This window comes from Solanum verrucosum, unplaced genomic scaffold (genome assembly GCF_900185275.1).
Source record: "Solanum verrucosum unplaced genomic scaffold, falcon-dt-bn FXZP01000280.1, whole genome shotgun sequence".
Taxonomy (NCBI): Eukaryota; Viridiplantae; Streptophyta; class Magnoliopsida; order Solanales; family Solanaceae; genus Solanum; species Solanum verrucosum.
In genome coordinates, this window is record NW_026019982.1 from 2,537,668 (window position 1) to 2,552,553 (window position 14,886).

The 14,886-nt window shown below is 28.6% G+C and overlaps 1 protein-coding gene and 1 non-coding gene across 2 annotated transcripts; both read right to left on the reverse strand.

The window, feature by feature from the left end:
• Positions 1-7,328: 7,328 nt before the first annotated feature.
• LOC125817573 (indole-3-acetic acid-amido synthetase GH3.6-like) lies at positions 7,329-9,628 on the reverse strand. Its single transcript, XM_049497117.1, has 3 exons — positions 9,214-9,628; positions 8,079-8,989; positions 7,329-7,943 (listed from the first exon to the last, which is right to left on the reverse strand). Exons 1-3 carry the CDS (start codon positions 9,531-9,533, stop codon positions 7,354-7,356), a joined length of 1,821 nt encoding a protein of 606 aa, XP_049353074.1. The 5' UTR covers positions 9,534-9,628; the 3' UTR covers positions 7,329-7,353.
• Positions 9,629-14,105: 4,477 nt separating this feature from the next.
• On the reverse strand, positions 14,106-14,209 carry LOC125817787 (U6 spliceosomal RNA). Its single transcript, XR_007442322.1, has one exon. It is a non-coding gene; the product is annotated as a U6 spliceosomal RNA (small nuclear RNA).
• Positions 14,210-14,886: the final 677 nt, after the last annotated feature.

Below are 14,886 nucleotides of genomic sequence, written 5' to 3' on the forward strand. Positions count from 1 at the left end.
GGTATGCAGCGCAATTATCAAAACTATTGCTTAGAGCCCTATTATGTCTATTATGTTTACTATTCTAAAATTTTATCATGTTATATCAAACCAAAAAAAAAAAAAGTTTTTATCAAAAGGTGTTGGGCTACATATTTTGTCCAAACGAGCCCAATTCTTAAAGAGCTGGATTGGGTGGGCCAAATTTTAATTGGGCTAACTTTGCTAACCCATGAGTACCAGCAAACATCAATAATGATTTAGTGATATGACAGCTTCTAAAATTCGCTCTATATCACTGATAATTCATATATAGAGAATTTCAGAAACTGCTGTATCACTAATATAATGCTAATTTCATAAATTGTTAGTATTTGCCTGATACAAGGTGAATTTCAGAAACTCTAATTATATTTGATAATTTTTCTAGATCATTTTATGTTTGATAAATATAATGTATACGTTTTTCTAGTTAGATAATTATTCCTAAAAAATTGTATCTTGAACTTAACTGAACTTCAAAAACAAGAAAAACCATATAAAAAACCAATTAGTCTCAAAAAAGTTGAGACTAGAGATCAAACCAATGAATTCATGATCATATTTCAATTATCCACTATTCATACAACTAATAATACTTGGTCAATATACAGATTAGGAAAAATCAAAAGAAAATGCAATAATTAAACTACTCATGATATTGAAATTTTATTTAAAGATGAGACAAAAAAGTATAAGAAAAATATGAATGTGTGGTTACAGCTAGCTGTTGCAATAAATCCACAGGATGGAGAGGGACTATAAAATAAATAAAACATATATATTTGACAAGACAAGAGTGAGGTCAATTTGTCATATAGCAATTAGCAAAGACAATTGAGAAGAAACTAAGGAAGTTGTCTCATTTTTAGGTGGACATTACGTGCATGAAAACAGTTGTACATTTTTTGGCTTCATGCATTTATGGATAAGTGTTTGTGCCTATTTAATGAAAGCGTGCAACAAGTCATTTCTAACAAACAAAAAAATACAAAAGATAAAGAGTCAATTACATATGTTCAATACTTTTCATATCCATTTTTATGGTCCACATGTCGATTTGTTTTTTTTTTTTTTATCGAGCTAAATATCTTGGTATAACTAGTATCATTTGATTAGTAGGTTACATATTTGAACTTTGAACTCAAGAAACAGACTCTTGCTGTAATGCAAGATATAGTTACACACAAAGACTCTTGTGATTTGATCCTTCTACGAACTATGTGCATAGTGAAAACTTAATACACTGAATTGTGCATTATGTTCATTTTGGTTGTATTACTTCTTCTCGTCTGTGTACAATGAGACATGTCGATTGGTTTTTTACAACCTTGATGTAATTGGTAAAGTTATTGTCATTTAGTTTGAGATGTATAAATAGTCTTTTACAAAGATACAAAGTACAGATGTGTAGTACAATAGGCCTTTGTAATCGATCATTTTCTGAACTCCGTGCATAGCGGAAACTTTAGTACACGATTCTGCTTTATGTTCATTTGTTTTTATTATCAATTTTAGCTAGCAAAGAGTGAAGAGATTGAAAACGAAGTATATATGCTGTTGAATATAACAAATGAATTAGTTTTGTCAAAGGTTTAGCCAATTTGTACAAGTCTTGTCATTAATTTCCTTTACTTTCTCCCGGTCTATAATGGCTTTTTGTGCAAATATGGTGATCATTTCTCATGTGAAAGCTAATGCCCAAGTTTTAGAACACTATTTGGTTTCATTTTCCTAAGCTTAGGGTGTAAAAAAAAAAAAGGTTTGAGCTTAATTTGAGTAAGTCATTTTTCAATTATATATATTATGTCGCACCCTTCAATAACAAATGAGCAAAGATGTTTGAGATCGCCTTCCGTCTGATGCAGACAATCGAAAAGGAAATTAAATAGCTGGAAGAACTGATAAGAGAAGAGGCTCTAACTCTTTGAAGGTAAAGAAAAAGATATCAAAATACTTGAGTTGAAATAGGCATGGTCAAGATGAACTAAACAATAAATCATAAAACAACTTGTACATACCAAATTTTATTTATTCATTTAATTCCAAACAAAACAAACAAATTTTATTTTCTTGTTTATTATAACTATATATAATATATTAAATAGACAAAAATTATTCATAATTTTAAAAATCATTTTCATGGAATAATTAAGCAGGTCAAAATAGTTCAAGTAAATAAATGGACCAATTTAGGTGGAACGTGCAACATGTCATTTCCAGAGAGAAAAAATACAAAATAAAGAAAAACTTTACAAGGTCCACATGTTCTTTTTTTCTTTTTTTTAATTAGATCCATTTTAGCTACCAAAGAGTGAAAAGATTGAAAGTGAAGTATATTGTTGAATATAATATGTTAATTAATTTTGTTCAAGTCTTCTTGTCATTAATTTCCTACACACTTCCTGCCGGTGGTCTATATCCATGTTTGGGCAAAGATGGTGAATTTTCCCATTATCATTTGAATTCACTATATATAGTTGTTTGGTTTTACCAATTTTCCTATGTCAGGAAATAATAAGCAATGATCTTGAAAATCGGTGATTTTGAACATTTGACTTTCGCTTACTCCATAAGAAAATCTTCAAGTTCAAAATAACAAATTGAGTTTTATCTATGAGGCTAGCGAGTTCAAAAGTTCAAGATCAACCACCTCCAAAGTCATTCTTGTTAATAGACTGATTTGAATTGGACAAGTTAAAATAGGTTGAGTGAATAAATTGGTCATTATAACCTTGTCTAACAGTTACTTGGACTGAGTTAAATTGGGTCAAGATAGCTTAAATTATAAGTCATAATTCAATTCGCTCAAATATTATGAAATTTTAAATTCTGTATTTGTTCTTTTAATAATAATAAATAAAGTATTTTAACAAGATTTCGAAAGAGACAATTTAAGTAAAATTTGAGCAAACCAATATTAGCCAAACTAATAAAAATAATAAACCTTTAGCCGGACTAAATTCAACGAATAGGGCGAATCATATTCCAATTGTTGATTTTACCACTTCTACTTCGGCTACAATTTTTATCGTTGACATGTAGATAATTAGATTCATTTAATTCAAGTTGTATTTAATAGTTGGAATTAATGGGACTAGCAAAATGCTCAAATAGTAGTTTCTTCTTCTTCATTAGGTGTCTGAACCACCTGGCATGCATCTCAACTACTCTCAATCATTCCATAATATGGAGTATCATTAACTCTGTCTATCAAGACTAGCTCAGATGGTAACCTCAACTAATTTAAAAAATAATTTTCCTCTTATTTATATATGGATAAAGTATATATAGTAGTATTATCCTATGTTGATTGGACTTTCTCTTGGAAGCACAATTATTATCTCCAACGTCACATAATAATAGATGCTGAATATTTTCCAAAATGTAGATAAAAATATATTATAACTATTATTAGCTTTGTGGACTTAGGATTCTACTTAATCCAATTACCTTCAGTCCACTATTTTTTTTTAATCTCTAGGAGTTCAATTATTATAGTGATCAATCACATCAACCATCCTCTAAAGATGATTTAAAATGGACATAAGTCTTGTTTTCCATCTCGTGAAGAAAAGGTAAAAGTACAAAACCAATTATTATACACTAAAAATTCCTACAAATTCAACGAAGTCCTTATTAAGAAATATATTATTAGGTGATGACTAGTTACATTATTCAAAATTATATATTTTAAGTATAGTGTGACACTTTGCTTTAAGATGCATTATTGCTTTAGAGTACTCCTATTTGGCGCATGAAAAGAAGTGAGACTTTGGATCAAGACTGAATTATAATATAAGTGTATTTAGGCATATCTTTTTGGAGTAAGAAGACTATTTCTTTCCATAAAAGTAGATGAAAAGTTGCTCAAGCAAACTTAAAGGTGATAACTAAATTTCAATGTCAAATGCTAAAAGAAGTCCATATTTGAGATTTTAAGTTATATAGTAATATACACTGACAATATAAATTTATTTATACTAATAATGTAGTTTAATATGTGATAGAAAATTAGTTTAATTGTATTTGACTAGACAAAAGAATTATGAAAGAAACCTATGAAACTTGTGGGGTAAAACGTAACAAACCATACAATTTATTTTAGTTGTAATTCATTATATATTAAAGGTAAAAAGAATGTTTAAAGTCAAATTATTACTAACTATTAAAAAAGAAGAAGAAGATATATCCATCTTCCCAAATTATTTGTCATGTTTGTCTTCAAAGAGTCAATTTAACTCATTTTAAAGCTAAATTGTATTAGAGCAACTTAATATTTTATATTTGAAGTTTAGATATATAAAAAGTATAGGATGAATAATACAAGTTTACATATTATAACTCTCGAAAAGCGAAATATGACTACTAACATAGTATAAGAAAGTATTCTTTTGAGATCGACTAAAAATAAAAACTATATTGGGACACAAATATATATAAGTAATAGTTATCATATAGATTAATTGCGTATAATTATCTTATAGTAAGTAGTTAGTAACTTGAATGGGTAAAATGTACGTACCCTTGAAAAGATAGTCAAGAAAGTTTATGTATATAAACTACATATAAAGGTGGGCCAAGATCTTATGTGTATGCATAGACTTTGTTTTGTTAATAACATGTGGGAACAGAATCTAGGGCATAATCTATATGTATTATAGCTTATATAATGCTTACTAATTACTATAACTCACATCTAATACCAGGAATTAAGATCTCTTGATTATTTACAAAACTGAAAAGAAAAATATAATATCCTTTTATATGTAAACATAAAGATCCCTCATAAAAAAAATCGTTAGAACTAAAAACAAAGATCGTAATTGATCTAAAAACTCAATTCTCCACATTGATACTTTTTTTTTCTGTTTTCTTTCAACCTTGGGGGAATAGATAAAGTTTCAACCATATTAATGTCAAAGGAAATAATCCTAATTTGAAAATAAAGGGTCTTTGTCCTTATTGCCTCATATTGAAATAAAGTAATGCTGGTCCATGGATAATTGTAGCATATTGTTATTTTAATTTCGTAGTTTGTATTTTGTTAGTATCCTAAACTTGATCAAATGATGGACACAGCTCACTGAATCCGTTAATCACGATTCAAAACCTAAGATAATTGCCATATTTATTAAAATAAATCCAACTTACCTATTTTTTCAAACTTTTGCCAAACTTATGTACCAAGTATTTTTGTAGGTTTACTTTTTCATGTCGTAACTTTTAAAGTTGAATTAAGTCCAAAATTCATTTTCTTAACATGATATATTAGAGTTAGATCCAGAGGTGAACTCAGAATTTGAAGACTTCTAGTGCATTAATATCATCAGTCCTCTTGAAATTTAAAACTTATAATAAAAACAATAAAATGTGGTTTTGACTGGGCTCAAACCAAGGTCGCGAGGGGGGATGCACTAGCCAGGACCAAGTGTGATCCTATGCTTTTCATGGGCACTATTTATTATATTTAGTTTCTAACAGTTTCTCAAGAAAGATATACATGATTTTTTCTGAATTTTATACATGTGGATCCACCTCTGGTCAGATCCATCTCAATTTATTATTTTCGATATATGTTGGACCTCATAGCAATTCTCAACTCTTGAACTATATTTTTGTCGAAAATTGAAGGTTTCAAACGTCATTAAGATGAAGAAAAAAAAACACGTTAAAATTTTTCACATTAAAAAGTAAAACGCTCTTTCGATCGAGTCAACATAGACAAAAAAAAATCAACGGAAGACCGACAAAATCATAGGGACGGCAGCATGACTGGACAGCTTCTTCTTTTTTTTTTTTTTTTTTTTTTTACCGTGGTTTCCGGGCGTCGCTTTGCGAACCCGACTAGCTGTACCCATCGGGTCCCGCTGTTTCAAGGCGGGTCCACCACGGTTAGTTCCACGGGGCCCTGGAGACGCGGCCGGTTTGTAATGCCTCCAGTGGCCCTGCTGGGGCTCGAACCGGCGACCTGAAGGACTTTGTCCCAGGCCTTTACCAGCATGACTGGACAGCTAATTTAAGGTATTAGTAGGGTATTAATTCAGTCGAAAGGGTAACATGTATGCAGCAACAATTATGGTTGCACATGCTTTAAATTACAAATAATCCTAAATCTAAATCTAAGTCCTACAATAAATTTTATTTCATAGATGTTCCTCTTTATATATGTAGTAAAAAAATAAATTGATCAATCGAATAAGAATCAATTTGAATTTTCTAATTCGTATAATATTACCTACATATTTTTCTTCAATTCCAAGTCACATGATTGCCATGTGACGCTAATATATTCTATACTCACTCCGATCTGTATTATATGGTGCTTTTAGTTTTGGCACATCTCTTAGATGCACTCATACTGGGTATGGATTTTTTTTGTTAGGGAGCGTCATCCCCGAATAGGGTCTGCGTGCACGATCCAGAGTTAGCCGAAGATTCAATTTGGGATCTGGACATGGGTAGGAAAACGAAAAAAAAAAAATTAAAAAAAATAAAATAAAATATTAATAATAAAAAATAATAATAATAATTAAAAAAAATAAAAAAATATATATATATATATATATATTTACACTACATTATTCTTTTTTAATTAAATATTACTTCCTCTGTTCCTTTTTAGTTATTATGATTTTCTTTTTTAGAGTCAAATAACTAATATTTTATGATGTATTTTTTCATCATATTGATATGAAAAACGTTACAATTTGTAGTACACATTGTATAGTTTTTAAATATCTAAATTTCTAGTTTAAAATATCAAATTAATGTAATTTAATTTAAATTTGAAAATTAGTCAAATTGACTTTCGAAAAGTTCAACATGACAACTAAAAAGGAACGAAAGGGGTATACTACTTATTTAATATGATTAATTTCTTGATTATGTAAAAATTATTATCTAAAAACAGGTAAATTTAGGTGGATCAAATAATCTTCTTAATTATGTATAAATTTCTCTAGTTTAAATTAAATATAAAAATAAATAAAAATATCATATAATATATTATATGTACCGACAGAAATAATAATTAGCAAGTTAAAGTGAGACATTTTTGTAATTGGATGGGAATTCCAATAAATCCAATCCCCATGTTGCTTATTGTTGGATTTTAGTGCTACCAAGTAAACGGAAAAATAAAACATAACTTAAATTATGTACATGAAAAACACACATACAATAAAATTAAAAAAAGAAAAAAACAGTACTTCTAATTAAGTTTAATCCTGTGCATTATTGGAGGGTCCTATTGACTTACATATATCCAGTAGAAATTGAACCTCTGAATTCGTCATAACAATTCAACCAGATTCTCGTATATGATGAATTCTCTTAGCTTGATAACCATTGCTTCTGACCTGGAACCCATTTAGGACATTTCGGGCTAAAATAACTCGAAACAACTCTAGAATTCAATAACTCAATAATTGGAGCATAGTTAACACACCGTGGAGCTTTGTACTGATTAATGGAAGCACCATTGCTAATAGCATAATCCATAAGCTTATCAAATGTGCCATTCTCAACTACCTTTATTTCAAGGGGACCAATCGATTTATCCGAAACGCGACACTGTCGATAGACACTGTTTAACGATTCTTCAATTGTTAGACAACAATCTTCAAACACTGATGTCGGGATTAATGTTTCATCGGATTCATCATTGTTGATTTCCCAGTACAAAACGTAGTGTCCTGGATTTGTCGATGTGTCTGCATGACTTGTATATTCTGTTAATGATGTTTCAAATGGTACAAGATGAGTCGATGCTTTTAAAACGGCGTCGTGTAGCTCAACTTCATCAGTTTTGTCTGAATCAATACTTAATGCAACATTTTTTCTACACACAAAATGAAATTGAGGAGCCTTGTTTTTAAATCCAGCAACTTTAAGTATGTCACCAACACGATAACGATACAATCCTGAAAAAAAAAAATAACATCAGTGTATAACATATGTTATATTGGCTAAGAAAAGTACGAAAACACTAAATTTGGTTATAATTGCTAGTATACTATCACAACTTATTTTATGTAACACGATTCAGAGTAATTTACCTGCATAAGTGGTGACCACGAGCTCGTACTCATGTCCAAGTTTGACATCAACAAGATCAACCAAATTATCTTTGTCATACTTGTTAGATTTTTGTGGCCCTTGATCATCACGAGCAACGGGCAAGAACTCGAAAAATCCCATGGTAGGTATGAGAGTATAAGCAACTTCACTAGGTTCACAAAGAGGATCAAGATTTATACCAAAGTAACACTCAGAAGAAGCGTACATGGTACAAACAAGTGGTAGATCATTACCATAGTATTTAAGAGTTGGAATATATTGTGACATAGTCCCAGTAACAATTACATCGACGTATTTAGTATTAGGCCATAATCTTGGAATAATCCCTTTCCATGACTCTTTACTACATTCCATTTCAATAAATTCAGCAAGGTCCGGATCCGGTTTGAGTATTTTCATCACGGATTCGCGTACCATAGGGTCATTTATTTGTGGATTCAACGTTCCAGTTTTTATATCCCGACAAAGTATAGGCCAGTGCTTTTCAAGGAAACGAATAGCACGAATAAAACCTGAAGCAAAAACCGCACCAACTCGTAGAACTTGAGTGTTTTGACAAAGACCACAAAGCATTTGAGAATACATACTTTGGTATGAATCTAAACAAAGAATTGTTTCATTTGGGCTTGTGTAATTTGTGTAGGGATCATATGGTCTTTTTTTGAAATATGAACTTTTATAGTAACTTGTTAAAACTGGACGAGCTAATAAACCACCTGGAGTTTTTGCTTCTGATTTTATAAATAAAAAGTACATTCCTTTGCCTTTTTGTAAATCTGGCACAAATTTATTCATTACTGGCATTAAAAGGCTGTACAATAATGACCTTCTCCCTAGCTCTTCTTCAATTGTTGGCATCAATTTCCTCTCTCCCCCAGACGTGCCAGAACTATAGATTAAAAAAAAAAACAAGTACATAAATAAATACAAATATGCCCAAAAACAATTATTGCATAGAAAAAGATAACTTTCTTTATATCCACTATCAACTTGTAACACTTAATATAGAGACAAATCTAGAATTTCCAGTAACTGAGTTCAAAGCAATTGATTCAGTTGAACTCATAAAACGAAAAACAAAAGTAATATTTGATGGAGTACATATATACTAACCTTGTTAGGAACTCGGAAATTGGTTGAGAACAAAGGATGGGTGAACGATCACCATCCGCGATACGATCAATATCAGGTTTGAGATCTTCATAAGTAACAATAGGCATGATTTTTTTGAAATTTTCATAGTCATCATTGTTGCCATTTATAATAAGGCGATGCCTTTGTAAGTATTCAACACCAGAATTACGAGAAAGTATCTCATTAAGAACATTTTTTTGCACATCATTAGCATTACTAGTGATGTCTTCAAAGAATTGAATAAGTTTTTTATTATTTTCATCAAAATTTCCATCATCTATTGAAGGAGCCTCTGGCATGTTTTTTTTTTAAAAAAAAAAAAGAAGATGAAAAAGTAGAAAAATATTAGAGAGAGAAATGGAGAAAAACTTGTGGAATTATGATTGGAAGTTCTGTTGAAGAAAGAGAAATGACAGAAATATATATAGAGGAAAAGTGGGGGTGTGTGAACCCCCTATTGGAAACAAAGAATTCAATGAAACAGTTAAAACAAAGCTTAGGGGTAAAATGGTAAATGTATGTGCAAATATTTGTTTATGAATTTTTGACTTTTCTAACTTGACAAAACAAAGTTGGGTAAAGCACCTTACTTCCAATTTCTCATCTAGAAAGTAAAAATGGTGGGAGTTCCTCGAAATTTTTTCTTAAAAAAAATAAATTTGGTTCACGACTCACAAATGAAAAAAAGGAAACGACTAAGAGTTTATCAACTGGATTTTTTAAAATATTCTATTCAATTTAAAGCCTATGATATTCTGTTTTTTAGAAAAAAAACGTATCTAAACTGCCATTAGAATATTTAAGGAAAAAATTGTAATTTTAATATTTAATTCAAAAATTATAATATTTATATAAAAAGTAATAATTTCCAAAAAATTAGTATAATATTCAAATCAAAATTTAAGTAATTGATACTATAAAAAATATCACATCTCCGTATTGAGAAACTATGTGTCTTTAATTTTCGCTTTATCTTTTATAAGGTGATCTATAACTAGTAGCTACACATGCATGTAAAACAAATTTTACATGACAAATTTAATTCTTTTATCTGTTAAATTTTGTGTTTGATCAAAATATACCAAATAAAATTGAAAGGGATGGATTAAAATTGTCATGTACTTATTAATTTAGTACTATGTGTTTTTTGGTATAGATAATTTGTTTTTCTAATTTTTCAGTGTTTGGTATTGATTAGTCAAAAAATCAAAGTATATTTTCTATAAAAAGATAAATGCTTATAATGAGAAAAATGATTTTTCTAGTAGAACCAGAACAAAGCAAACAAGCTCATAAATAATATTCCATATTAATTATTTTCTTCCCCATCCATTAATATGCTTCACTCCATAGCTAATTTCATATTTTCACGTAACAAAAACTCACGTAAAAATTTACATGAGAGTGATAAATATTTGTGGTAAAATATAGTATTTAGGTGCATGAAGACAAAAGATAGGAGGAGTTTAGGAAAACAAAAGGAGAAGATGATTGGAGGGGGGAATTCCAAGTAAAGTTTAATGACTGGTTACATGGCTGCATGTACCACGGATGCTACTTCTATTACCGGCAACCCATGCATTATATTGCTGCATCTTCAAGCCTCTTCTTTAAATTATTATACGGTCAGATCTCGTTATAACATAATTTTAACATCTTATTATAAAATATTTTGTTATTTCAATCTATATAAGTTAGTTTGATTTTTTGCACAGAGTTTTTCTAAACTTTTTTTTTTTAAATTTTGGTCTTGTGGCTAAATATAGAAATGTATCATTCTTTTTTAAATTGACTAATAAAAAATGTAAATCATATGAATTGGAATAGAGAAGGATTAAAAATGCTTCTAAACTATAAGATTTGGCATAATATATTTTGTTCTTCTTTTACCTTTCAGGCCAAAAATATCTTTGACGTTAACTTTTTATTACTGGCTGTTAGAAATAAGGGATTTCTTTTGCCTGAAAGTTAAATGTTGGGGTATTTTTTACCTAAAAGGTAAATAAAGGGTAATATTATACCGAATTTTATAATTTAAGGATATTTTACGCTTTTTTCTAAATATTTTATTAGAGTAATTAAATAATTTTCAAATAAAAGATATTGTTATAGAAAAGTTTGAATGTTTTTGTTCATTTTCTAGTGGTTAATTTCTTTATATTATACTCTATATATAAAGTAAACGGAGAAAAAAAAGAAACGAAAAAATTGCTTTAGTTTGAAGAGTAATATATCTTCTCCGCCGACACCCTTCGTAACAAATCTTCCAAGATTTTATGCAACTTAAAATATAATCCACTTAAAATATTGTATTTTTATCATTTCACATAGTTAATGCGGAGGAAATCAGGGGGGGAAATACTCAAGTAAATTTTAATACAATAAATTCATTGATTTTAAATAAAATATCATGTCGAATTGTGATCTCTTAATCATTAGACAATTTTCTTATTGATAAATTTGTTGGATGCGTAAATAAAATTTAATATTGATAATATATATAATTAAAAAGATTGAAAAATTATATATAAAATATATTATCTCTTAATGGAATGGTGCTTTTTTTTTAAAAAGAAAGATCATGTGCACGTAATACAAACGAACAATATCACACTAAGTTAAAAGTATCTTTAAGTTGATTTAATCACTATCAAAGTCCAAGTTCAACGAAACGAGTATGATGAAGTGTAGATGATGGCGTGAAGCTCGGTTTACTTTCCTTTACAAGCTTAGAGATGCACATACAAAAGAGGCTAGTTGCAAGCGGTTGCCATAAATGCTTAGATGATATAGGTATAGCACACAGTGAATCTCAAAAATTGACATAGTAATTCGTGATAATGAGCCACGAAAAATTTAGTTTAAAAGAGAGATTGTTGGGCATGTGAACAAAGTATCAATTGCTAAAAAGGTTAGAAAAACTACTTATATGTATATAGATTCTCTTAATGATGTGAGATTTTTTTTAAAAAAAACGATGTAAATTTCACTCAAAACAAATAATACCACACTATATTTATAAAAAAAAAATGGATTGATTAACCTAACTTTTATCAAATTTTAAATCCACATCAGAACTTTTATTTTTTCCTCATAGCACTAGATATTTACCTACTTACTTTTCCCTTTTCATACAACTTTATGTACAATCATAATGTGATAATGGTACGATAGACGTACTAACCACATAACTTTAGGCAGATATTTTGGAAGAAGCAAGATGCAATTATTATAATTAATTAATTTATACATTTTGTACTCTTGTTTTCGTACACTTAAATATCTCAGCTGAGAAACATATTATTCTTAACAAAGATTGCAAATAAAAAGAAGAAGATTTTCATCTTTTATTTTAATCTTTTAATAATAATGAGTACTAATTAAACACTCACCTTGAAATTTGAGAAGGTAACCATTGTTTTCAAAGCTTGCACTTGAGGTTGCTTTATTTACGCTAGGGTTGACATTGCAATCTATCCAAGGAAATGATAATTCAAAAGCTAAAGAATAATAATTAATGTGCCCTTTACACTATCACAACCATTTAAATTTGTCATTAATTTAATTTAGACATTCGAATTAAGATTTATTTCAATTGATAATACTACTATATATAATAAAATATTTCTATATATTAAACACTTTCAAATTTTTTTTTAAGTAGTGTAATTTCTCAAATGTCTGTTATGTCGATAAGTTGTAACTGCATAAAATATGTCACATTTTTTATTATGCACATCATTGGAACACAAACCTCAATATTTACTGCGTTTCGAGGCTAGGGCATGTAATTAACAAAAATGGCATAGGTTAAGTAGTTAACTTATCTATTTAAGAAGCATTTCATAACATGCAAAAAAAAAAAATCAATATTTGAACTAAAAATATTTAATAAAAATATTTTATTATATGTTTGAATATTCAATTATATACCTTAATTTACATATTCATAAATTTACTTATCAAGTGATGGCTATCGAGATATTCTGTCTTTCGCTATTTGTTGTTTCTTTTGTTACACAAAACCATTAATAATTAATTCTACTAACTTGCATAGGCAAGTAACCTAGAGATACACATAATTTTTATGTTTGAAAGGAAGGACACAATTACAAGTTATCTATGTCAAAAGTCGTTTTAAATGTTTAATTATTTTTGTTGATTGGTCATCATCTTTCTATATTTAATTATAATATTATTCTCTACATAAAGGTGTGTTATTTCTAGCTGTTTCAATTGAAAAGAAATAATTGAGTTAGTTACAGTACTCTTCAAATTTTGGAACAAGAATATTGTATATGTAATACTTTCCCTTTAAGGGTCTTAGTTTTTAGGCTCACGTTATTGAAAATACACACCAAAATTGAGGATTTGTTATAATCCAAATTATCAACAAGTTAGGACATTATGGTTAGACTTTGGTAATATTATAGATATGTATAGTTTGATCAATTAGTTTATCAGTATGATTGAAATATACATTATATATATATTATCAGTGTATATGTTGTGGATAGATATGGATATTATATTTAATATAAATATTCACAATCTATATATTTTGTAAATTACGAAGTATTTGATATTGTAATTATCCCTTAGAATTTTGCATATAAAATTGAGGAATTTGACCACCATAAATTAAAGAAGAATTTGTAATTCTAAAACTTGAGTTAGCATAACGTAAGGGAAAGATATAACTGAGGCAAGTCAAAATGTCGGCATAATTAGGTGTTAACCACTTTGTCTAATGGACTAATGCATCATTAGTAATTAAAGTTAGTAAACTTCCCTTCTTTATTGTCTTTCTTTTATTTATTAATTATTAATAACTTTGTTTTGCCTAAGGACATTTTTTTAAAATAAAAATAAAAAATTGAACCTTTTTCTCGATTTATGATTGTTATTTATTTTGGAGGAGTCATGTTAATCTTCTTTGTATCGTTCCAAATTTATCAAATGTCTCCGAAGGGACACTACTAAAGAATCACTATTTCACTTGAATATGAGAAAAGAAAATATAACAGTGTTTTCATAAGGAAAAAATTGAAAAGTTTTTCGGTATTTCAATAAGAATTTGTTTATCATCATGCGTTTTTTCATTGAGCTGGTGCGATAAAAATGAATAGAAAAAAGTCATATTTTATAACATAACATTATCATTAATTCTTAGTGATTTTTTTTTTATTTCTAGTAATGGAATGTCGATTGTATCAAAAGCTCTCAAAAGAGATGTAACTGGAACTACATCATTTAGACTGATTCCTTTTTGTATGAATAAACCTTCTAATTAAGTAAATAAAATCCTTCTGTTTCCAAAGAAAAAGAAAAATAAACAAATGTGAACGAACAATTAAAAAGTACATTTGGTTACCCAGAAATTCTGAATTTTGGTCACATAAACTTAGGACTGGTTATTGGTTCTAGATTAGTATAATGTTGGAGAATTCAGGGACATGACTCCTACAAAACTAACAATGAGAAAAAAAAAGAAAAAGAAAAAAAGGAGGTATTAGATTTTAAAATCCAAACATTTAATAATTGCCTAAAAAAAAAGTAAACAATAATCTGTTGTTAATTTTATTTTGTGACAAAATATTTTCTTTTAAAAAATAGATAATAATACTGGATATATACATGCTATATAGCGAC